Source organism: Astatotilapia calliptera, chromosome 1 (genome assembly GCF_900246225.1).
Source record: "Astatotilapia calliptera chromosome 1, fAstCal1.2, whole genome shotgun sequence".
In the NCBI taxonomy this organism is placed as follows: Eukaryota; Metazoa; Chordata; class Actinopteri; order Cichliformes; family Cichlidae; genus Astatotilapia; species Astatotilapia calliptera.
Window position 1 is genome coordinate 1,649,378 of NC_039302.1, and position 25,464 is coordinate 1,674,841.

At 41.6% G+C, this 25,464-nt stretch overlaps 1 protein-coding gene and 1 long non-coding RNA gene across 9 annotated transcripts in view; one reads left to right on the top strand and one right to left on the bottom strand.

Moving 5' to 3' along the window:
• Positions 1-25,464, bottom strand: part of herc1 (HECT and RLD domain containing E3 ubiquitin protein ligase family member 1) — a 97,509-nt gene that overhangs the window by 37,318 nt on the left and 34,727 nt on the right. For 5 of the 8 annotated variants that reach the window (XM_026188193.1, XM_026187725.1, XM_026187873.1 and 2 more), the window contains exons 22-38: positions 15,833-16,004; positions 14,866-15,202; positions 13,722-13,842; positions 12,911-12,962; positions 11,911-12,176; positions 9,112-9,327; positions 7,172-7,292; positions 6,694-6,931; positions 6,441-6,613; positions 6,052-6,207; positions 5,861-5,967; positions 5,663-5,773; positions 5,415-5,585; positions 2,778-3,017; positions 2,580-2,663; positions 1,476-2,035; positions 24-651 (exon numbers count right to left, since the gene is read on the bottom strand). In XM_026188193.1, the coding sequence (XP_026043978.1) occupies positions 24-651; positions 1,476-2,035; positions 2,580-2,663; positions 2,778-3,017; positions 5,415-5,585; positions 5,663-5,773; positions 5,861-5,967; positions 6,052-6,207; positions 6,441-6,613; positions 6,694-6,931; positions 7,172-7,292; positions 9,112-9,327; positions 11,911-12,176; positions 12,911-12,962; positions 13,722-13,842; positions 14,866-15,202; positions 15,833-16,004 (3,753 nt within the window). The remainder of the gene's footprint in view (positions 1-23; positions 652-1,475; positions 2,036-2,579; positions 2,664-2,777; positions 3,018-5,414; positions 5,586-5,662; positions 5,774-5,860; positions 5,968-6,051; positions 6,208-6,440; positions 6,614-6,693; positions 6,932-7,171; positions 7,293-9,111; positions 9,328-11,910; positions 12,177-12,910; positions 12,963-13,721; positions 13,843-14,865; positions 15,203-15,832; positions 16,005-25,464) is intronic. The other 3 variants (XM_026187799.1, XM_026187955.1, XM_026188029.1) reach the window with 3 other exon arrangements.
• Positions 17,340-21,890, top strand: LOC113034076 (uncharacterized). The gene is made up of 3 exons (XR_003274118.1): positions 17,340-18,414; positions 18,759-19,451; positions 21,468-21,890. It is a non-coding gene; the product is annotated as an uncharacterized LOC113034076 (long non-coding RNA).

Genomic DNA, 25,464 nt, shown 5'->3' on the forward strand with positions numbered 1-25,464 from the left:
ACGTACTCGGCAGGCTTCTTTACCTTTGGTATGAGGAGCAGCTCAGCATACTTGCTGCAGCTCAGCAGCGCGCTGAGGGTCTTCATAGCTCCCAGGTAGAGGTAGGACAGCTGCACAGCATGGATCTCTGACTGAGTGGTGATGGAGGAAGGAGAGGGCTCGTGACTGCGGCAGCCATGATCATGGCCTTTCTTCCTGTTCCCATCAGCAGGAGCAGGAGCAGTGAAAAGGGTTTCATTCGCACCTACCCCGCCCCCAGCCACAGAGGAGATCTCACTCTCTGACTTTGAGTTGGGCGCCACGTGTGCTTTCACCTCATCGAGGCTGTGGGACACTCGTAGGTCAGAGGTTGTGGCAGCCGAAGGGGCTCCAACGTTATCTTTTGAGTCGTTACGGTTGTGCCCTTCGCTGTCGGTTTTCTCCTCGCCGCCGGTCGGCTCGTGCCCAGTAGAGGGTGTGTTGCGGTGCTTCTTCTCGTGGCGTCGGGCGCTGAGCTTTGTTGTAGTATCCTCGTGAATGCTGGTAAGGTAGGTGAGGTCCAACAACAAGGAGGCAGTGAGGCCACGGAAACGGGCCACATCAAAGGGCAAAGGCTCGCACGGGTCCAGGTTGTACAATGGAGTGTCACTAGGTGACCAGAAAGTTGGGAAGCTTTAATAGAAGGGAGTGGAGAGTGAAAAGAGACAAGGGAAGGAAACACAAAGTGAGGGAAAGGGTAGGAGAGAAAAGGCACAGCATGCGAGACAAATAAAAAGGTGCATTATGTGGGTATCACACGTGACCATCCCAGAAGAATGTATGGACGATGAGTCAAAAGCCGAAGTCAAGATGTGAAAGAGTAAAACGGAGCAAAGGAAAACAGAGGGTGACATGATGATTTCAAAGGAGGACACGGCAGAAAACATGAAGACACATCCAGAAATCACATCCAGCTCCATCTGTGATGTCGACACGTTCCAGTAGACACGTGTTCTTCAGCAACACGAACACGTGTCTAGAGGACAGCTCGTTTCACATGCCGTGCAAAGTGATGTTACTCTTTTTTAACCCCTGAAGTCATTATTCCAGAGAAACAGAACAACGGTTGCAGTCTAAGCCTTAACCTCCTAAGACCCGAACTCTTTCATGGCATACATTCTTAACTTCTTCTGCTATTTGGGCTGTTTGGGACCTGATGAATGTAAAATCTTGCTCTCTAAGCGCCTGATATCCACATATGAGGGCATTCGTTTTGCATTTCGATAGAACGGTGGCAGTGTAACGTCCTCGTAAGTGGATATCAGGCCCTTGTAGAGCAATATTTAGTATTGTGGTCTAGACAACCCAAAATGTGATGTCCACATATGTGGACGCAGGTCCTAGGGGGTAGAAGTCACTCAGCACTTTGTCTTACGTCTTTAGTATGTCCTAAACATATATGCTTTACATTTAATAAGAATAAGCCAGTAAACAGCAGAAAACTTTTCATTCGATACCTGATAGTGACCTCGGCTTCATCCCACTGCACCTTAGCTGAGGTACTGCCTTCCTTCGTCACACCCAGCAGAGTAGCATGCCTCCCGGTCTGTTTGTGCACACATCTGCCTCCGACCCGAAGTCCTGCGTCCGCCCCCCCGATCACTGCCAGGACAGGCCACACCTCTGTGCAGAGGGTTCTCAAGTGGTGCTCTGACAGTTCCCCCAAGCCGTGCTGCCGTCCGTGGCGACCTTTCTCCTCATCTGTCCGTGTGGGCGTCTCCTGGCTTTCTCTCTGAGTGTCGTGCTCCTCGCGGCTCTGCACCGAGCGGCTCTTTTTCAGCCTCTGTCCTAGGCCGCCGCCAGAAGCGCCAGCTGACTCTCTAAAGCACAGTTTGATTTTGTGAAGTCGTTCAGTCATAGTCTTGTTTATGCGAGGGGTCCAGTGGTCAGTGCGATGTAGGATGCGGATCAGCTGTATGGTGGCTTCAGCCAGCACTGTGGCCACAGGGCTGCAGACAGGATCCCCAGGTAAGAGGTCTCGCGGTGTTCCCCTCATTTGCATGTCACATATCTTAACCTAGAGACCGAAGATAAAGACAAAACATATACAGTAACTAACATATACTCAGAAACAGATTCTTTGAGGTGATTTCAGGTGTTTTAAGTGTTTAATCAACGGTTGTTAGATGAATGTAGATACAAACAAGTGTCTGAGTAGTCAAAAATCCATAATGTAAATTTGACTATTCGCAAATCAACAATTCTCTTTTTGGGTCTCTCGCAAAGATCCAAAGCTGACAGACCTCATCAATACAAGATTTCATTTCATGTCGATGAAATGTGCTAATTACTTGTGATTGGTGGACAATATTAGCCTACATGCAGGCACATGAAACAGCGTCATGTGTCACATTAGTTTTGCACTGCACGATAAAAAGATCTAACGACTTTAAAACTGTTTATTTACTGTTTAATTACTTTTTATAGTGAAGATGAAAACACACATTACAACATGTGAAATGACTTCACAGATATCTTAAATGAATATTTCCATTAATTAATTCAACACTCAGCCTCAAAGAGTGAATGTTCAAAAGGACGGACTCAGTCCAGCCACCTACCTTCTCTCCTGGATTACTGCTGTAGAACATCACACAGGGATAGAGCTCCGTGGCATCCACGTCCTCAAAGGCCAACTTGGGCTCCTTTGGAATCAAACGTTGATAGTTAGAGAAAGAACTATTGATTTCTAACAGGAGTCTAACTAAAGTCTTTTCACTTGCACGAATAACTGACTGCTCTCCTTTTTCACCCCTCACCTCTCCGTTCTTGCCAAAGGAGACCGTTCTTGCTTCCATATCCAGAACGCAGGTGATGAAATCTCCCTGAGTAAAGCTGCTAAGCGTCAGCGTTTGCTCCCCGTTATGATAGAGGTTTCCGCTATACGCTCGGTACAGCCACATATCCGATGTGGTGCGATGGTTGAAGTCGTGCACGGGCCATCGTGACACACCCACGCATGTCCCCTCGTTGCCTCGATTCTCCTTCACAATGTAGAACTACGGGTGACAACAAACAAACTCTGAAACACGTAGGGAGCAAAATAAAAACAAAGGCCACCTCTCCCACCTCTGTGTTACTGATATTTAAAAACAAAACTATGCTTTATTATTATATAAGGAAATCGAGCAGAAAAATTGACTAAAAACAATATTAATCTTCTTTTTTGAGTGTTCTCCAACCAGTGTTGGGGAGTGTTGGGTCTGCGCCTCAGCAGACCCGCTGGTTCAGAGACTTATTCCCGTTAACGAAGCAAGACGAACAGCTCGACCAGTTCTTCACACGCTAGCTTCCCTGCAGCGTTTTATTTCTGTGACACACAGTTTACACAAACAGTTACTTTATTGAAATAAGTGGATTACACGGCGGTCTCTTCCTGTTTCATATGTTAGGCTATGGCCTCTCTGTTTTTGGTGATTCCACGCCGGTGGAAACCCAAACAAACACGCAATAAGAGGATCTAATTCCTGTGTCTCGATCTCACTGCCCATGTCACCTCTACTTGCGGCCGCATAATGACGTGAAGAAATGTTTTTAAAAATTATTGTTCAATAAATGATTAAATATGAAGGCAATAAGAGAGTGTTACAGGCATCGCCCTAAAGCATGCAGCCTGATGGGCAGTGTAGTCCGTGCTGCAGGGAGAATGCACTGCCATACACGTTATGTGTCTGTGAGCGCGAGGAGGGAGAAAAAGGAAAAGTACGAGCTGTCACCGAGCAGAAACGGGAGCTGGAAGCATGTAAATATAATAATAACCACTGCAGCCAAGAAGAGAGCCTGACGAGCCCAGCTGTAAGTAAGCTGTTAAGACTCGACTGCACACTGTGTTCGTGTTTTCCTCCGAAACAATAAGTTCAGTTGCAGCAGCCTTTCAACGCCTCTCTCTGTCTCCCACTAGCAAAGTTGACCCAGACAACAAAGTAAAGCTAGTTTTCAGCTACGAGCCCGACACGAACCCGACGTATCAGCCAGAGGTCCCTTTACTACGGTTTGGAGCCGCGGACCTGTTTTATATACGCGAGGAATAGTTTTCTATATGAGATCGCTGCAAAAAGTGCAGCCTTACCTAATGTCCACCTACTGTTACTCATTTATATTAAGGTTTAAACATCTACCGTAATTGTCGGGCTATAAGCCGCTACTTTTTGCACAAGCTTTGAACCCTGCGGCTTTTAGTCAGGTGCGGCTTTTCTATGGATTGTCCATGAGCGGATTTGTTTTGTTTGTTCCGCTGTTGTACGGCACTACGTTGCCTGGCGGAAGGATCGGAGTTCAAGAGTGGTATGTTAGTCACATGTCCATCCGCCAGGCAACGTAGTGCCGTACGAAGTAGCGCGAAAAACAAACTTCAAAGTAGCACTACGCGTTCAGCTGGAGGCGTGGATGATGAGCGGCGATAAACTTGCAAAAAGCAAGTTATGCCCAACTCCACCACTGGATTCTGACAGCGTGGGAAAGTGTGAAAACATCCACGATCACCAACGGATTTCGAAGGGCTGGACTGCTGCCTGATGGAGAGGAGGCTCTTCAGAAGGTGTTCGACTCTGACACTGACAATGAGGATTTCTTTGGTTTTGAAAGTGACAACGAAAGAAAGGAGCTGAGAGTGGATGATGAAGCCACCCTGAGCCTGTTCGTTTCCGACACTGGAGGAGAGGACTTTGGTGGTTTTAGTGCGCAGGAAGAAGAGAAAGATGGTGGTGAATGACTGACTTTTCTTCTTGTTAAAGCCGTGTCACTGCACCTGAGCCTAAAAGGTAGTCTGAATCTATTTTTCTGGTGTGCTGTAGGTTATTGTTATGTACTACATTTGTTACTCATTTATGAAGCACAGCACATGTTTTGTACTTGTAATTACCACTACTTGTACACATACCTTAAAAGGTTATGCAAATATGTACCCATAACTTGTTTTTCAAAATATTAATAAAAGTGGTGTGTCTCCAAACAGCCATCTCTTTCCTGACAATTCGATTTGTGCATATTCTCTTACATATGATAAGTCAACATTGAAACACCTGCGGCTTTTAGTCAGGTGCGGCTAATGTATGTACAAAACAGGATTTTCCCCTGCTTTTAGCTTGTGCGGCTAATATTCAGGTGCGCTCTGTAGTCCGGGAAATACGGTAGTTGGTGTTGGTGTGGAGAGTAGCCTTCAGTAATAGTAATAAATCACAGCAGTAGTGCATTCATGTAGTTGTAAAAAGCATGATAATATATTAAGTAATCCAAAGTATTCAGAATACATTACTCTCATTGAGTAACGTAATGGAATACGTTACAAAATACATTTTGGGGCATGTAATCTGTAATCTGTAGTGGAATACATTTTAAAAGTAACCTTCCCAACACTGCCTCCAAGTAATAATGAGCCAATGAGAAAAATACTGTACCTTCCACTGGTAGCATCCAGAGGAGATGCCAGTCGAGGCCAGGCCGTAGCCTTTACCCCCGCTGCCGTGTGTCAGCCCCTGACTGTTTTCCACTACACAACACTGAGCCTTTTCTGGGTCAAAGGAAATTTCCTGAATGGGAAGGTTCTCATCTTCCTCCTCTGTATCTCCCTGTGAATTCAAGCAGCTGTCAGCTACATAAACAAATAAAGATAAAGATACATCCACAGCTAGGTGATCCTGCACACCTGTAGTTTAAGCTCCTGAACTTTTTCTTTAATCTGGATCGAGTGTTTGGTTTGAGCAATGGGACCTTCCCACATGCAGTCAGACAGCAGGGAGAAGAGCCGTTCAATGACCTAGAGGACAAGAAAATATTAAAGCTGGCGGACTGACGACAGTCATGTAGGGCAAACTGAGGACTTGCACAGAGAAACTATTAGCACCTGTGTCATTTGGTCATCTTCCATGCTAGCCTCGCAGGCAGGCAGGACAGCCTCCAAAACATGAAGAGCCAGGAGCCGAGTTCTCAAGTTTCCCACCAGAGGAACACCTACATTTAATAACCAGAGGAAACGTCATTTTCACTTATGTTTATATTTGAGAAAGCACCATACACGATAGTAGCTTCTCGTACCTGAGCAGCACTTCTGCGCTGCAATGTTCAGCAGCACCTCAGTCCATTTGGGGGATGCCATCTTGGACTGGATGGCCTTGGAGGACACCACCCTCCTTAGGAAGACCAAGAAGTCACCGAGGTGCAGTTCGGCTGTATGCTGTTTGCGCAGCAACGCTGAAAATCAACAAAATTGCAATAAGTATAATAACAGGTTGCACTTATACAAACACAAAAACGGACTTTCTTTGAAGCAAATACTGTTCACACCACATCATCTAAACCTCATGCAAAAGTGCATCACTCATGTGAGTGTTGCTAAGTCAATGACTTATACATCTCAAGATTTAAAGAAAATAAACAAGCTTTAACCAACACAGAGATGTAATGACAACAAACGCGAGTTTCACCTCTGAAGTCTTTCCTTTCAGAGTCGGCGCTGTCCTCATGTTTGCCATCTTCCTGCTCTTTTCCAGCATGAAGGAGACTAACTCCTGCCTGAGATAACAGGTTTTTCAGCTGACTGCAAAGCAGGTCCAGCAGTGACTGGACAACCTTGGGACTCAATTTGTCTGCATATGTTCTGCAAACACAAGGAAAGACACTGGTGTTGCACTGCTTCTGATTTACCAATTCCTCTACTGCACCTTGTTGAGCGCTTACCCCGTGCTGATGGCGAGTATTTGCAGCAGCCGTGTGGAGGCCACCTTCAGGGCAGTGCTGAGCTGAGACACGCCAGGTTTTTGCAGGAGCTGGAGGGGCTGCCCCAGCATGGTCTCCGTCCCGCAGAGCTGGGACAGCACATTGAGCAGCCCACTGGAGATGGCCAGAGACACATCCACTGGCTGGTAGCGAACGCTCAATGCAAACACAGTCACCAGCAGGAGGCGCTGCTGAGCTTCTACGGTGACAAATGAAAAGATCAAAGAAAGGGGTCAAATAGAAGCTCACAGGCTGGGCCTTGTGTTTTAGAGGTTTAGAGTAAGGCCGTTAAGTTCTCTTTTCAAAACACGATTGGAGACATAACTTCACATCTACCTGCAGGTGAAGCTATCGCCTGAAAGTTCTAATAAGCTTTCATAAATGTAAGCAGTACAGCTGTGAACACTCCTCAGTTCTATACAGCAGCACTCTGGATTACCTATGTGGTGCTTGTTTGCCTGAAGTGCTCTTTCCAGTGTGACAGACAGTTGCTGGTAAATCTTATGGACAGCCGTCTGGATTTCCATTTGGAGGCTCCTCTTTGCTGCTTTTACACCATCCTGTCAAAAACAAACGCACAGCCACACAAAGACAGAGTTCAAAACAACAAATCAGTCAGTCCTTTACACATACACTGAAGGTGAAAATACTGATGCACCTCTTCCTGTCAAACAAATACAGAGATCCTATATTGAGGATACAGCGCATCACAATGAACCGGTAAACTCCTTTTGTACTGCAGGCAGACCACTCTGAGTTTATGTGCCAGTGTACAGAACTTAATCCCTGAAATATTTTATATAAAAAAAATAAGAACAGAAGGAAATCTCACCACTACCACTCACCCGTCAATATGTGTCTTATATGAGTGGACGAGTCAATGAATTCACTTCTATCCAATGACAGCATTACTAAAGTGAGTTTAGGATATCCTAAACTTTTCTGCTGGTAACCGCTGCTGTTTTTACCACTGTTAGCTGCTGTTAACTGATGGTATTGAAACTGAATTTGAAGGTGATTTAGCATTGTTGGACTCAAACGCTCGGTAAATAAATCCTCATACAATGTGAGAATACAATCAGACTCTTCATCAGAAACAAAATGTGACTTTTAGGCCTTGAGCCTAACGTTAGCTGGCATACTGTTAGCGTAGAGGCATGCTAATTGTCAGCTGTCCAGAGGCAAGATGGTTGCATGTCTAATCAGCAGACAAAGAGCAACTGCAACAATGTTGTGAATAAATAAGTGAGTTTATGGAGTTTCGTGTGTTAGAGCCCTGACCTCAGCTCAGCAGATGATGAAGTATCCATGTACAAATATTAAATGGTCATATATAGTTTAAAAGTGATCTTAAAAATATATAGTTTAAAAGTATTAGTGATCTTTAAATGAAAAGTATGTGGCTGGTCTCTTGAGACAGACACCCTCTCTATTTTTGATCAAACTTGTAGGCATGGCTGGATCAGGTCACCCTAAATCAGTCCTTAGATATGGTGCTATAGAAAGGCTCAGGCTGCTATTTCTCCACGTCCTTCAGTTTATGTGTTTATGTGCCACAACTGAATGCTAGATTTTGTCTGGTCACTTTTGGAGTTGCATTGCTGTGGAGGTAATTAATATCAACTCCAGAAGAGTCAATTCTTCAATTTGGGCTTAATTAATAATATTTTAATAATTAATATATTAGTATAATATTGACTGACATACTGGTCAATATTAGGTTTTTGTCAATACATTGGTATCTGCATTTATACTGGCCAGTAAATGAAAATGTAAAAACGTAAATAAGACACACGACAGAGGCAACTTGTTATGAAGAGAAAACAAGATTAAAAAACGTCATTGTCACGTTTGTTTTAGTAAGAACTCATAAATAGCTTCATATAACAAATTTTAGTGAAATCAGTTTGTCAATGATGTCAGCTGATACATTGTGTTTTTAAAACACCAGAAATCCACACAGTGCCTGGAGGAACGCAGAGCAAACAAAGGGACAAACTCAAACCCCGAACAGATAACCCTGCAGATCAGAACCACATTCTGAGCATTAGCAGAGCGAGCGGGACTTCCTGGTGGTTCCAACACCCAAATGAACCAGTGATGTATTTTGATGATGATCGTTATTAACAATAATTACTTTTGCAAACCTGGATCTATGTTGCCATCAAGAAAGGACAGCAAAGTTGAATCATTTCATTGGCTGGCCCGCTACGTTACTACTGTGACACCTATTACGTACTTGAATTTTTTAACACGCCAAATATCCTGTAAAGACATTAAGATGCAAATCTATGAGATAACAGATAATGCCTATCATCTCACAAATTGTCCAGACACTCCCAATTCGAGGTATTCTTCATCCTGTGATGAGAGCCATACCTGGTAATGATGCAGCTGCACGTTCTCTCTCTTCAGCACTCCAGTTCCCACAGTGCCAAGGCCAAAACAGCCAGCCAGGAACTGCAACCTGACAGAGGTGAGCAGTGAAGAGGACTGGAAGACTGCGCTGGATCGATCTGCATTGTTCAGTTGGCTGCCCTTCTCTTCCATGCCTGAGATCAACACCACGATCTGGTGGAGTGCTTCCAAACGCAGCTGGACACAGAACACATCCAACACTCAAATGAATATTCTGAATACTGACTGATAAGATAGACGTAATTAGCATCAGTAACACTGGTTTGTGAAGCCCTGTTACTAGGCCTGGAGCTGTAGATGTTTTTAGCCAATAAGTATAGCCTAAATAAGTCTTTACAAGGAAGCTGTGTTTGAGTGGGTACGGCAAGCCAGGAGGTAGAGCAACTGGGAGGTCGGTGGATCAATTCCCGGCTACTCTAGAGCAGCGTTTCCCAACCACTGTGCTGCGACACATAGGTGTGCCGTTCCACCTGATTATTACTCGAAGCGATCGGTGTGAGTAACGGCCAGAACAATTACATTGTCTTCCACTAGAGGAGAGTACAACTACCTGCTCTAATTAAATGGGTTGCCAAATGCCAGTAAAACAGGAGAAGACGAAGAAGAAATTACATAATAGTCACGTAATAGCAATAGATAAATATCTGAAGAGAAAAAGTAGTCAGCCTGATCTGGTTCCTGGAGAAAATGCTGACCCAGATGAAGGCCTTAGGATGAGCAGTGGTCAGAAGAAAGCACAAAAGGTCTACTGGTGACAAACCGAGCCAGTTTCGCTACGCATGGTGCTCAGGGGAAAATGATCAATATGCTTTTTGTGACATTGTTGTTTAATGGTGTGCCGTGTGATTTTTTTAATGTGAAATATGTGCCGTGGCTCCAAATGGTTGGGAAACACTGCTCTAGCATGTTAGGCAAGAGACTGAATCCAGAATGGATCCATTGAGCACAAATGTTAAACAACGTGCTTGTTCATAGCATAGTGTTTACTGAGGTCATGGCCGAGGGCTGTTTCCTCATAGAATTCTATAAGCCCAATAAGTCCTTTCAAAACCATGTTTTATCTACTAAAAACATGCAAACCACTCTTCAAACCTGGAAGGCACCAAACCACTACTGCACATGCTCTATATGACTTGCACAAATTCCCCCTTTCGCTACAAATAGATTCCAAATTTGTGAGAAACACAGATTTGTCCAAACAAAGTCTGAAGACCAACTCCTGAGACGTGTGGTGCAGAACTATAGTTTTAATATTTCTTAAGTGCAAAAATCATGGTATTGTAGATGTCAATTTTTCAAGGTACATGGATGGAGTCTTCCTTCAAGCTGCAGTTTGACTGTTTACTGGGTAAAATGTTTTCACTGGAAGCCCGTTTCCGCCACTAAATAAAAACAAAACAGCTAGTATCCATAACTCGAAATTTCGAGTTAGCTCTGCCAATCAAAAATATACGTGAATGAGGTCGCTTTCTTGTTACCCGGAAGCTTATGGCGCAGAGGAACGCGCACACAAAAACGGATCCCAACAAATTGGCGCTTTCGCGAGTACGTTTGCTGATAGTAACACCATGTGATTCAGCTAATAACAGGGATTTCATCATTTGTGAAGCCAGGCTGAAAACACTCAGCAATCTGTGCATTCACGACTGGATGTAATACCGGTAGCTTAGCTGTAGCATTTGTAGCTGAGGCTTCAGCTTCTGGGTAACAAGGAAATGACGTCATTCACGTAGATTACTGATTGGCAGCACTAACTCGAAATTTCAAGTTATTAACTCAAAATTTTGAGTTATGGATCCTTTTTTTTTAGTGGCGGAAACGGGCTTCCATAATGTTTTCCTGTATCCAGTGTGTGTGCTCTGTTCTGCCCAGCTCAGTCTTTTCTTTTTGTCGGCCCGTCTCAGACCATGAAGTCACCCCTCCACTGTGATGCTGACACTGGTGTTTGACAGGTACTATTTAATGCAGCTGCCAGTTTACAACCCGTGAGGTGTCTCCGTTTTAAACGACACATTCTCAGATGTTTGTCTTCTTGCACAGTTGTGCATCGGGCCTCCCACTCCTTTTTCTGCCTATTTTAGACTCAGTGTTTGCTGCTCCCTAAAGGGATATGGATAAGAGATTTTAAGTTTCTGCACAATTACTCACAATAGCCTTCCTTTCTCAGAAGAACAACTGATGACTGGAGAACAATAAAATGACTGATGCTTCGGACACTAAACTAACCTAAATAATGCTGTGCCATGGTTTCCAGCTGTGCAACACAACTGCAAAAGGTTTTTCTACTAATTTATTAGCCTTTTAAATGTATTGATTTGGATTAGCAGCCATACCAGGAAACTGATCCAGAGGACTGACAGCTGTTGATGATAGGCCTCTAAGCAAAACTGTAGAGACATTTTTAAAATATCATCTGACTAATTTGAATTGTTTTTAAATTTGATAACGTGTTCTTCTTTAGAAAATAAAAACCCAAACTTTTGACGAAGTCTTTATATCGTCAGTAGGAATCAGTCAGTTTTAGACTGAGTGAAATGAGAGACAGGCATTACAGATTTCGGTCTTCAACTGATTTGTTGAGAAGACAAAGAAAACGTATATAATACTGTCATCTCTGTTCTGAAAAGGTATAACCGTACAAAAAATAAAAATCCTCCACAAATGAATTAAAAAAGTTTCATAGAAGAAAAGAACAAAATCAACTATGCTGACTTTGATTAACCATCATGTGGTTCGACTTCTCGCTGAGGAATCGCTCACCTCTGCTCTGCTCTGCTGCTGTTCCATAGCCAGGATAATGGCCTGTGGGCTGGTGGACATACTTTCTTCTGGCTCCTTAAAAGCTGGAGCCAAGCCCACGTCACCACTGATGAAGCTGACCATGTTGTCGATGAGAGCGTGGATGCCCAGCGATCGGCTCAAGTCCAGGTCTGACTCTTCATACGTTGAACTGTAACTCTGCTGACGGCTCAGCTTGGCCCGAAACCAGGACTCAGCCAGGGAGTCTGGTGAGCTGTGAAGGAGGCCTGAGAAGGAGAAGAAGATCCCGTTTGTTGTATTTGTGCACACAGGGGATCTATTGAGGGATGTGCCGAGTAGCTTTGAAGCACTTAAAAGGAGCGCATTATTACTCGACCGGAGTTCATCAAATGGCCAAATGCCGAGTCTACATGCAGGCGCAAGCCTCCATTATGAGTTTGCCTGTGATGGATGCACCGAGTATCCAACACACACACTGAGGAAGAATTCTGCGGCTGAGAAGTGGAATGGGAAACAGGCTAGCGCGTCCACACAACAACTCAGTCAAAGTATCAGCACTGATGACTTCTTCAAAAGTGCAACCCAGAAAGTTCCATGAAAATTCTTCAAAGTAACAGATTACACTCTTCACGAGGAATGAGCCATCATAGTGCAAAGTAACAGTGCAAGCAGAAGAATGGCCTGAATGGAGACGTTTATGTGATCCTGATTTCTTTATCTTTCTTTTTTTCTTTACAAAATGAAAAGTTGAGGCTCAAAGAGGGCAGGGTGTGGGTATGGCATTACAGTCATGGAGTTATGAGTTAACAAGAGGAAGAAACATGCCATCGTTTACTTGCTTGAAGTTCCTCTTGTGTTTGGGGCTCAACTGCCCCAAAAGAAGCAAATAAACTATCCGTACAGGAATCAGAAGACAGAGAGACAAGAGTAACATATGAACGATAACAACCATTGTCCTCTCTCCAAACATTAGCGGAGCAAATTAGCGGTCGGTCGTTACCTCTCTTTTTGTGGGAGAATGCCAAGTCTAGGTCAACATTTCTTCTTCCATTCTGAAAGAAAAAACAGAACAGTTCACAGATTTGCACATTATGTTAACCTGTGATTGTAAACTGGAGATTCAGGCGGCTGAGGTGGAGGACAAACAGACTCAAGGACAAGTTATGTGTGTGGGCTTTGCAGTTGTTGTGTGAAGGAAGGCAAACATTAAAGGTGGAATTCTAATGTCAACTGCGTGATTATTGGACTAACAGATGCCAGTACTGCAGCCACAGTCTGTGAATCAATCTGCCTGTGTGTGTGTGTGTGTGTGTGTGTGTGTGTGTGTGTGTGTGTGTGTGTGTGTGTGGGGGGGGGGGGGGGGGGGGGGGCCAAAGTGTTTCTGCGCAGTGTACCAGGGGCACGAAGAAAATGTGTCGTACCATAGGCACGAGCGGTGTGTGTGTCTGTGTGTGGCAAGGTTTTTCTGTGCAGTGTACCAGGGGCACGGAGAAAAGTTGTCGTACGGCACAAGGAGAGTTTGTGTGTGTGTGTGTGTGTGTGTGTGTGTGTGTGTGTGTGTGTGTGTGTGTGTATAGTGTTCCACATGTCAGAAGCAAGTGACACATTACAGTGAACATGATTTGCTTATTAACACTGGCAAAGGGTTAATGTGTTTACTACCATCATTACTGTGACCTTGTTCTCAGTGAGATTAAAATCACATTATTTTGTCAGTGTGTGGTGGGTCAAAGGAGAGCAACTAGTTCTCTGAGTTGTTTGTCAACTGTACTGCAGATGTAACAAAGAGTGTGTGCAGGCATTTGATTTACCAAAGTGTAACCTTCTTCATCTGACTCTGGCTGGGAGAGGTCAGACTCGCTCCTGGACTTCATCAGTCTGTAACTTGGGCTGCTCTGCACTAAACGGCTCTCTGCGCTCAGGCTCTCACTTCTGTACACAAACATATCACAGCACTGTTAAATCAATGAGAACAAGACAGCTAAACAACAACAATTAAACACCATGATTTTCACCTGAATGGTGGCGCATACAGCCACATCAGTTGTCTCCCTTTTTATAAAAAGGACAAAGTACAACACGGTGCTCGAAATACAAAACATTGGAATACTTTGACATTAAAAGGGTAAAGCAGAATTATGTTCACTACGAGAGGTTCTGAGGTGCACACCGCAGGATCCAAACCACTATGGTTTGAAATGTGAGCTACAGCGTTACATTAACACAGTTTTTTTGTGTGCAGACTATTCTACTTTAATTCAGTAGGCTTAACAAACAAGAATGATAGGAATGATATTACACCATGATTAATTCAGCTGATCAGGTGCACACTCAATACGAGGCACAACAAGTGAGAAAGGCTGAACAAACAAACAAACAAAATGAATTACTGTCCAAAGACTTATGGAGTCGTGTAGACAACAAAAGTAGCCTGTGTGTTATCTTTTAGTCCTGTGCAGTCACCTTACCTCACTGATATTGGGCACTTAAGACTAGTCAGATCATGACTAACTGAAGACAGCTCTTGATGTGGAGCCTTACAGTTGTGGTCAGTACAGTTCCAGTACAACTATGTAATGTGCTCATTCCAATGCTTCACTGTAAAAGTTAACAAGAGCTTGGTGCAGGAATTCAGTGTTTTTCCACCCAAGTGACGACTCAAAAACACTTTTCAAAGCACTTTCATCAAACTACCTTTAAATAAGCAGATTTAAAGTAACTATAGAATATCAACCTAATGATAAACTGAGCTATATTAAATATAACTGAAATGTTACATTATAAAAGTATATGAAATAATTAAAATAAGTTGGGTTTTCCCTTAAGTGTATATGGGGCCAGTAAAAGAGAAATGCACAATGAATGACTAAATTTCTTAGTAATGTGACTGTGCCCAATGATAAAGGAATTCAATTTTTCAGGGATGTCAACAATAGCATCCTATTTCTCTCCGACCTGGTCATGAAGCTGAGGCACTCCTGTGTCCCTGTAGCTAACTGGGTCTGAGCTTCTTCCTGGTTCTGCTTGGTCAGCTCGCCCAGTACTGGGCTGACTCCCAGTATCAGCAGAGCACAGCGGTGGATCACAGAGTTACAGGCTGCCGTGTAAAGGTCTTGGCCTTCTGGAAGACCCGTACTGCCCCTTCTGCCCTCTTGAGCCAGAATGGTGTCTTCCTCTCCACCTCCTCCTCCTCCATTCCTGGAGCTGGAGCCCAGTCCTGTGCTGCTGCTGGCCCGCTCTCTCTCCCGACTGCGAGCCACCTCCCGCGCTGAGAGAAAACATTGAAAGATTTCTGTGTTGTGCCACAATCATACACACACACACACGCACACACAAAAAGACACACAAATAAGATGCAGTGTTAGAGGACAAAACAGCAGCCACAAAGAATTACTGGAGTCTAATAGTCAATACTAAAGCCCGTGCTAAAGCAACACACTGCAAAGCCTTCGGCACATAAATGTCCATATATTACAGGACATGAATATCAAGTGAAGGTGTTCATAACAGTATGTCAGAAGTTTACAGCTTTAAAACTGCCAGATTACACATGCTCATAGGTGCTATGAAACACCTTCCTACTGAGAAAGCTAGCTGATAAACTGTTCGACTTAGAACTTCACAGCATGAGAAATATGCAGAAATCAGTTACAATGTTGCAGATTACAGCTGCACTTCCAAATACATTATACTAAGTAGTATACCTGAATATTATTAATAATAACCATTTATTAATAATATTCATACTAGAACCCTTTTACCAACACTACAGGCTACAGTGACAAGCAAAGTCAACAAAAACACAGATGAATAATACAGACAGGATTTTAAAAAGTTAACATTTATTCAGTTATGTCCTCCAATTGGCTACTGCTTTGCACACTAAACACACACACATGCAACTACAGGCACGAGTACTTACTTCCAGCTGTCATTACTTCATGCTCCCTGTCATCCTCTTCATCGTCTTGCTCTTGATGGCCTTCTTCTCTCTCACGGTCAACCCTCTCTTCAAGTTCTGCCTCCTCATCAATGGTGCGTGTGAAAGAGTGCTCCTGGGGGTCCATGTCCAGAGAGTCCTGATTGTCGGAAATCTGGTCAAATGACAATAATGCCTGATTTTGGATACCATTGATATGACTATTAAGCTCGGTGGAAACGTGTGTATGCAGTTATGACCATAGTTTCTTGGACAAATACAGAATATATACACAATTTTGCCTCTGTACACCACCATAGTGGGTTTTAAATCAAATAATCAACATGTGCTTAAAGTACACATTTTACCTTCACAATAAATAGGTTTAGCAAAAACTTGGCATTAACTGTTTGGGAATTCCAGAGGTGGCTGTGGCTCATGTGGCGAAGCAGGCTGTCGATCAATCAGTCCCTGGCTACTACAGTCCATGTGTCCAAGTATCCTTGGGCAGGATACTGAACCCTGAGTTGCCCAAGATGCACCCATTGGAGTGCAAGTGGGTGTGTGAATAAAATGTGTGTGATTGGGTGAATGAGACCTGTAGTAGAACGCTCTTTGAGTTGTCAAAAATTGAAGAAAAGAAAAATAATGGCTCAATTACAGGGAGTGCAGAATTATTAGGCAAATGAGTATTTTGTCCACATCATCCTCTTCATGCATGTTGTCTTACTCCAAGCTGTATAGGCTCGAAAGCCTACTACCAATTAAGCATATTAGGTGATGTGTAGAAGTCTGCATCCTTCAAGAACAACATGATTTTCATGCAGGACAATGCTCCATCACACGCGTCCAAGTACGCCACAGCGTGGCTGCAAGAAAGGGTATAAAAGAAGAAAAACTAATGACATGGCCTCCTTGTTCACCTGATCTGAACCCCATTGAGAACCTGTGGTCCATCATCAAATGTGAGATTTACAAGGAGGGAAAACAGTACACCTCTCTGAACAGTGTCTGGGAGGCTGTGGTTGCTGCTGCACGCAATGTTGATGGTGAACAGATCAAAACACTGACAGAATCCATGGATGGCAGGCTTTTGAGTGTCCTTGCAAAGAAAGGTGGCTATATTGGTCGCTGATTTGTTTTTGTTTTGTTTTTGAATGTCAGAAATGTATATTTGTGAATGTGGAGATGTTATATTGGTGTCACTGGTAAAAATAAATCATTGAAATGGGTATATATTTGTTTTTTGTTAAGTTGCCTAATAATTATGCACAGTAATAGTCACCTGCACACACAGATATCCCCCTAAAATAGCTCAAACTAAAAACAAACTAAAAACTACTTCCAAAAACATTCAGCTTTGATATTAATGAGTTTTTTGGGTTCATTGAGAACATGGTTGTTGTTCAATAATAAAATTATTCCTCAGAAATACAACTTGCCTAATAATTCTGCACTCCCTGTACACTCAAAAAAATGAATGAGGTGGATTGTTCAGTGTATATTAATTATTTATTTTCATTTTACTTAAAATATATGTTTTTGTTAAGTTAACATATGTTTTTCTAATCAAGTCTACGTAATTGTGTCTATTATTCAACGTACATAATACTAATGTGTTACTTGATCGCATAACATTTAAGTTAAGTCAATTAGGATCGATATACCTTGTATATCCACAAGGTGGCAGTAATGCAAAAACAGTTGTAATGAAACCGCGCAGAACAAGAAGGTTTCACGGCTTGTGCCTGCTCATGCACAAGACTTCAAATTTAACTGAAAAAGGCTGTTTTGGCGCCAAGCTGCTGTTTCTTTGAGAGGTAAGACCACTTTTTTCTTTGACTATGTTGTGTAGTATCTATATGTCCAGCATGGTTATATTTTGCGTTTGTCTTACAAGACATGTTATATCGTTTGCGTGTGCTTGTTTTACATTAGTTTTACTGGGTCCTGGACATGCTTATTTTGTGGACTGTGTAAGAAACATTTTTATTGTTTTTTGTTTTATTAAGGGATTAGCTACAGGGGTTCATGGGGTTATTCTTTCAAGGGGTTATTTTTCCATTTGCTTTCTTGGGATTCCTTTTCTGTAATCCGAGAGTCGGAAATATCGAATAGGATAGCAAGGATAGCATAAAGTGACATTTAAAATCCAAAAAGTCAAGGGCGAAAGCCACTGTGACACCATTGTTCTGCTCTATCAGTAATCTGTATTATGTAAAAATGGTCTGTAAATACAGCATGTTTCCTAGCGGAGTTATACATATCAATGTAGTTATAAATTACAGTTTGTGAAAGTACACACTTACTTTTTTTAATAAAATTATTCAAGACATATGAGTGGACAGACAATGGAGGTCGACAGACCTGGTGATAATTGCTTCTATAGAAAGTTAGCACATGGCAGTGTCAATCTCTTGCTTTTCTTCTGAGTAGTATTTTATTTAGTTGTAATTCAAACAATAATTTGCTTCTTGAAATTAAGTAATGAATTTCTTGTTTTACTTTATAAATCTCAGATCCTGCCTTTACCTGCTCCCTCCTATACTGATGTGGTGTATGTGGTATTGCTGAGCTTGTATGTGGTGTGTGAACTGTTATACTTTTAAAAACAAAACTGTTTTATAAGTTAAGTTTTCTTTTGTGACCCATCCCATGCCCCTGTTATTTCTTCTCCACATCTGAACCATGGTTGCAGTTCAAGGGCCTGAGGCATGAAATTCTTTTCAGATCAGCTGTGATCAATATTTTTTGGAACTTGATAAATAACAATAAAAGCTGTAATGGCTCCATTAGCATTTTGTGTAAATGTTTGTGTTAAAATTATAGCTTTAATGAGGTCTTACTACATTAGTTTTAGTTTGTATATGTGTACATATAGTATGTATATTTACAGTACAGTATGTTGTGTTTGTTGACATATTTTCAGGTGGAAGCAGAATATGTGAGGATTACTACTGCTGCACATGTTCCAAGGCTTTTTACACAACTTGACCAATACACTGACCAGCTCATAAAAGTCTTCAAGAAAAAAGGAGGCGTTGCAGGGAAGAAAATTAGACAAACCAGCCACACAGGTGCGTTATTCTGTTGGTAGCAAAATATTATGGCTAATAAGATCATTTTCAAATTTAAACAGCTAGTGTATGGTAGCTGCACAGTGCACTTACATTTATATTAAGCAAGACAAAGTTTGGTACTCAAAACGTTGGAAAATTTAAATTACCTAAACATATGTAAAATCTGATCCCTTGATTTAGGTTAAACCAGAAGTGAATGTTTTTATGTTATGTTTTGAATGCAAAAAAGATGATGTATTAGTTTGTCTTTACCTCCATTATGGACATATATAATGTGGTGGAAACCCTGCCCAACAGGTTAACTATTCATGTCCATGTGATGATTAGTTGGTCTTGTGTACATGTCTATCTGTGCAGTGGATATGTCATTCATTTTGCGTATAATGTGAGTTTCTGTCATCCTAAAGTATATCTGTTTTCTCTTCCTGTATCTCTGCCACTCTCTACAGAAGGAAACCATTGAAAAGGGGAGGGAGTGTGTCCTCAGGGCACTACCTTTTTACCTGAATGAAGACCCAAGCATCCTCTTCAAAGAATAATTGGTTGGTAATTTTAGTTTAGTTTTTTATCTGTATTAAACCAAATTTTGAATAACTAATGTTGTTGCATGTTGTAATGTTGTTGTTGTTGTAATTTGCATGGAACCTGTTTAAGGACCCTTAAGGAAATAATAGCTCAAACGAAAAATTCCAATTCCCGTCATGATGTGCTCCCTTCTCGCATTATCAAAAACGCCCTGAATATTGTAGGACCCTGGATTTTACTTATAATGAATTCATCACTACTATCACGCTGCGTCCCTCCGTGTTCAAACATGCAGTTATCCAACCTGTAATCAAGAAAAGTAATCTTGATCCTAATGTCCTCTCAAACTATAGGCCGGTATCGAAACTCCCTTTTATGGCTAAAGTCTTAGAGAAAATTGTTCTCAAGCAATTGCAATCTTTCTTAGAGGCAAATGGAATCAATGAAAAATTCCAATCTGGTTTTAAACCTCACCACAGTACCGAGACAGCTTTACTGAGAGTTTTTAACGATCTCCTCGTAACTGTTGATACAGGGCGCCCTGTGGTTTTAGTTCTTTTAGACTTGTCCTCTGCTTTTGATACGGTCGACCATGATATTCTCCTTTCAAGACTTGAACATGTAGTTGGCCTTAAAGGCAAAGTACTCTCATGGTTTAAATCATACCTATCCGAGCGGTTTTTCTCTGTCTCTATGGGAAATCACTCCTCTTCCCCCGCACCCCTTCGTTGCGGTGTTCCCCAGGGGTCTGTGTTAAGTCCCACGTTGTTCTCTCTCTATCTGTTACCCCTGGGAAAAATCTTTAGAAATCACAATATCTCTTTTCACTGCTATGCGGATGATATCCAAATCTATTTCCCTTTGGATTTGGATCTTCAATCCCCGCTATTGCCGTTGCTTAATTGCCTGTGTGACGTCAGAGACTGGCTACTACATAATTCGCTCACCCTCAATGAAAACAAAACAGAAATTATCGTCTTTGGTAGCCACATGCCGTTGAAACAGCTTTCGGAGACTTTAGGTTCCTATGCCAGCCACTTATCGCCCACTGTCAGAAATCTCGGAGTAATGCTGGACAGCTCCCTCAAATTAGATAAGCAAGTGGCTGCAGTGGTAAAAACCAGCTTCTACCAACTACGCCAAATCTCGAAGGCAATGCCTTACCTACGACATAAAGACCTTGAAAGGCTCATTCATGCTTTTATAACCTCTAGACTGGACTACTGTAATTCTCTTTACTTAGGCCTCCAACTCTCTCTTATTCAACGCCTACAATTAGTCCAGAATGCCGCAGCACGCCTTTTAAGCGGCGCTAGAAGACAGGATCATATTACTCCCATTCTAGCTGACCTCCACTGGCTTCCTGTCAAATACCGTATTGTTTTTAAAATTCTTTTATATACTTTTAAAATCTTAAATAACTTGGCACCCAGTTATCTGATTGACCTTCTTAATCTATATATCCCTACAAGGGCACTCAGATCCTCTAATCAGGGGCTTCTAATGCAACCAATGTCTCGATTAAAGACGAAGGGGGATCGGGCATTTGCTTTCGCTGCACCAAAACTCTGGAACAGCCTACCGGTTGATGTCCGTGTGTCGGAAACTATCCAATCTTTTAAATCTCGGTTAAAAACCCATCTGTTTAAGCTCGCTTTTCAAACTACTTAGCTTAATTTTCCCTGATTCATGTCTGTTCTTATATTATTATTTTATAATTTTATTCTTTGTTAACTGTTTTCTCCTGTTGTAAATTGCAAGTATGGTTCGTTTGTGAAGCACTTTGTTGTACTTGTGACTTTTAAATGTGCTATAGAAATAAAATTGAAATTGAAATTGAAATTGAAATGTTTTGGGAAATCTTCTTGTATACCCAAACTATTTATATTTATCGTTGAATCTGTAGTCTAAAATAGTGGCGCACTGGGGTGCATGTTCCTAATATTGTGTTTACGTCATTAAAGGGTAGCTTTGGCCCTTTTTCTTTCTTTTTTTAAAACTGGATGCCATTTTTCTATGTTTTTGTGTCTAAGCTACAGCTGTTCAGAGGGATCTGGAACAAATTACCCTTGCTATCTTTACCATCGAAAGAGCTGATGCCAGCACTCCTCCAGCCGATGTGGGTATAACCATCTAGTGTGTCCTGCATGACCTGGAAGACCTGGCCTCTGCATGTGCACTCTTAATGGGTGGGATATATGCACTGAATCTCAGTTAACCTCAAGACTGAAAGCTAAGAGACAATCAAAAGTATTGAGATTTAAAGGTTTTAATTGAGAGATGATACTGCACCAGAAATGTTGAAGGGTGGTGTGTATATTAGCGTTCAAGGCATATTGTTATGAGGTGGAAATATGTTCATATTCAGTTTGTGTTACATTGTGTGCATTGTAAAGGTAATTGCAATACATACTAAAAATAAGGGTAAGTTAGGAGGTTGATCTGATATCCTCGTGTTGGTGTTGTTCCCAGATCATCATACTAAATGTTGTTCCAGGATCAACATTGCAAGTGACCAATCAGAATGTTGTGACGTCATACTTTTGCGACTTCGGGAAAAACCGGCGTAAAACAAAAAACTGTACTTAAGCTGCGTGAAACCGCCTCTGTCCGCCGATCAACTGACCCTAACCCTAACCGTAACCCTTTAATAAACAGTAAGCAGAATTGATATTGTCCTTGCAACATTGGAATTTCATAAATGCACGAATGGCTTGGAATAGAATAACGTCACAACAATGTGATTGGTCACTTGCAATGTTGAACCTGGAACAACATTTTCATGATGGTCTGGGAACAACACCAACACGAGGATATCAGATCATCCAAGTTGGGAATGCAGGATGAATGTATATTTTGTGGACTTTTAAAGACGAACAATTGTTTCCATGTTAAAATGTTTACATCTGAAGTTTTTTGCCCAAACACTGGTAAAATAAATGTTGACAGTGGCAAGTGTTAAATGGTTACTGCTGTGCTGTTGCAAAAAAACTGAACGCTGACAAGCTGTTTTATTGTTAGACCATAATGTTGGCATGTTTTGTTAAAGTTTTATTTGGGATGGTGATGTAATTTTCTTTGATTGCTAATATCAGTGGACTATTTATTATTATTATTGTTGTTGTTGTTGTTGTTGTTGTTGTTGTTGTTGTTGTTGTTGTTACATTTTTTTTTTTTTTTAATTGTGGCTGTTGAGGTGGACACTTCACTTTGCATTGTTAAAGGAAAGCACTTCATTGGCATTGCGTTACTGGACTGACCCTAAGCAATCATTGCAAATAGCAACTTTGCTATCCATTTTAGACACTAAAAGAAAAAAACACTCACAGACCTTACTAGCATCACATGTGCATAACTCAAGTGTCATCTTATCAATGTGTTATGTGATCTTCAATGCGTTTTTTTTTCCTTCTATTTCTGGTAGATACAGACATTTAATTTAAAGTCTTGATGTTGCATCTGTCTACATACTGTTAATTACTAACCCTAATGAGCTGTTGTGTTTTATTTTGGACTGGGTTTACACAAATGCTCACTGAATGTGTTGGCAATAAAATAAATTTTAAAAAATAAGTTGGATGTACTTAATTCATTTGTGTGGAACCTGTTGACAAAATAGATTTATGTAAAACTAATTAATAAAGCACAAGGTGGCTGAAAATATAATATTTGAATTAATCTAACTTAAATTTAACATTTTACTGCCACAAATAAGAAATGTGTTGAAGTAACTAATCTAAACTATCTAACCTGAAAATATATCATCTATGTTCATACAACATAACTTGATTTAGTTAGTCTTAAATATGTCTTGTTAATCTTAAGTAGTTTTTTTAAATTAGATGAACTAAAGATTTTTGCTTTAAACTAACATAATTCAATTTCGTGGAACCTGTTGACAAAATAATTTTAATTAAAGTCAACGTTTCATTTTTTTGAGTGTATATGGAGATGGTTCGGATTCAAAATGTCAGATGATCAGCAGAATAATGTGTTCTGTAGAGAATCCCTAAAAAATGTTCTGACAAAAGTTTCAAGCACTGCTAATCTTTTCCACCATTTACAACAGCGCCATAAAGTGCAGTATGAAGAGTGTGAAACTTTGCTGTATCACAGATCATAAAGCCTCCAGCACTGAAACAAACCACATTACAAAACTCCCATACCCATGCTGTGCCTTATGAGAAGTGGAGTGACAGTACTAAAGCAGCGGCCTATCATATCGCTAAAGACATGGTCCGCATCTCAACTGTGGAACAAGAGGCCTTTATACAGCTGCTAAAAACACTGACCGAACATACCAGATACCTAGTCAAAAGTACTTTGCAAGAGAAGTACGGCCAAAAGTATATGCTCACCAAAATGTCTCATTGACCAGCAGGACCTGTGAGCCATACATGAATGTGACTACAGCCCAAGACCACACCGCAGAGCATATAGCTGAAGCCCTGCAGGATGCCCTCACAAGCTGGAAGTTCAACCTGACGCTTTAACGACTGACAACGGGGCTAATACCTTGGTGGTTGAGGATGCAGTGTTTTTGTCACAGACTTCATGTGGCCATTGGTCAGTACAATACTGAATCAGCTGATTTGAAATAAGAAAAAAGATTACTAGGCATGACATTAAATAAAAATCTTATAGAATCACCGAAAGAGCTAAACATATCTACAGGGTGGGCCATTTATATGGATACACCATAATAACATGGGAATGGTTGGTGATATTAAACAGGGGTGCAACGATATTCGTATCGATATTGAACCGTTCGATACAGTGCTTTCGGTTCGGTACGCATATGTTAAGTCTAATTGTTGAATGTTGCCATTGTGTTTCTTAAATTTGTACAGTCTTAGTTTAAGCAGTAGGATCAAAGCCATTCCTTTGATTCTGACCACCTCTCCAGCCACTCTGTGCTGGGGGAGGTTTTATTGTAGATACATCCAGATTTTCCACCCTGATTTACCAATAAATTCTTTACAAATCCTACCATGTGGATTCATGGATTTTTTTTTTCACATTCTGTCTCTCACAGTTGAAGTGTACCTCTGGTGCAAATTACTGACCTCTGTCATCATTTTAGGTGGGGGAACTTGCACAATCGGTGGCTGACTAAATACTTTTTTGCCCCACTGTATATAATATGAAATACATTTCCCTTATTACTACCAGAAAGTCAAATGGCTGGCATTTGTCACAGTGGTTTAGGGGAAACTAAAATCAGTCCTATTTTTCCACATATTAACACATTCATAAATTTTGTGCAGGTATAAAGATTGCTTCTTCTCTAACAACACTGCTCCAGAGGCCAAGCTGCAGATGATGTCCAGAGGTGAGGCAGAGGGGAGTCGGGCAGAGCTGCAGAACCTCCTGCTAAACTGTTCCTCAAGGCCCAGGCCAGCACTAGCAGCAGTCTGGACACTGTATTTGATGAAATTGCTAAGGAGCAGCCCCAGGCAGCACAGCCGCTGGCAGCAGGTGCTGCCATTGAGCTCGACACGTACCTCGGAGAGGCCCCAAGCCCTCGTGAAGACAGTCCTCTGAAGTACTGGGGTGTCAACAAAATCAGGTTCCCCACTTTGGCTAAAATGGCCCGTAAATACCTCTCAGCCCCATGTAGCAGTGTGGAAAGTGAAAGGCTTTTTAGCTCATTGTCACATATTATAGATGAAAACAGAAACAGTCTGACTGCTGATAATGTAGAAAAGCTACTTTTTTCTTACTTTTCTTAAAAAAAACCTGCCACTCACTTTTTCTAAATAGGCTCCATTAAGTGAGTCGTCTTAGACTTGATGTTAATACCTACCTCAGTTGCACTGACTGCCACAGTTCTATGTTGGTGGATGTTGTTAGTTTATTCAAATATTGTGCACTAAATAGCAAAGATGTTTATTAATGCCCTTTGTGTTGTCCAAAGCGGCAGAGTTTACAACAAACTGAAAACAATACTTGAGTTGCACTGTCACTGTTTACATTTTTTTTTCATCATTATTTATTCTGTAATATGTTGCATACAACATGCTTTTCATT